Genomic DNA, 284 nt, shown 5'->3' on the forward strand with positions numbered 1-284 from the left:
AAACTTCTGCAGCTTAAGCCTCCCATAGTCCTAAACCTCTGAGAGAAGCAAGGCAAAGCACCTTTCCTACAATTTAAGTGGGTTTCCAGTATTTCCATGTAGTTGAGCTTTCAGAGATAGACACGACATATGTATCCTCTTGGCTCTGGTTGTATTAATTATGCCTGAAGAGTTTAATACCCATCCAAGTCCAAAGGTGGAAGAACACATAAACTGGTATGGTAATGGGCAGGAGCAGACTATAAAAGCACAGGCTGGTTGTGTTAGTGCAGCCCTGTGGGAAG

The 284-nt window shown here is 43.7% G+C and overlaps 1 protein-coding gene across 1 annotated transcript; it reads right to left on the bottom strand.

Annotated features, from left to right (window-relative positions):
- LOC145718753 (phosphatidylinositol N-acetylglucosaminyltransferase subunit Y-like) lies at positions 1-280 on the bottom strand (the record flags this gene model as incomplete). Its single annotated transcript, XM_081810266.1, has 1 exon — positions 1-280. A coding segment is annotated over one exon (126 nt), but the record flags the coding sequence as incomplete, so codon positions are not given.
- Positions 281-284: the final 4 nt, after the last annotated feature.

Source organism: Leptonychotes weddellii, unplaced genomic scaffold (assembly GCF_054177405.1).
Source record: "Leptonychotes weddellii isolate Sample4059 unplaced genomic scaffold, ASM5417740v2 HiC_scaffold_211761, whole genome shotgun sequence".
Taxonomy (NCBI): Eukaryota; Metazoa; Chordata; class Mammalia; order Carnivora; family Phocidae; genus Leptonychotes; species Leptonychotes weddellii.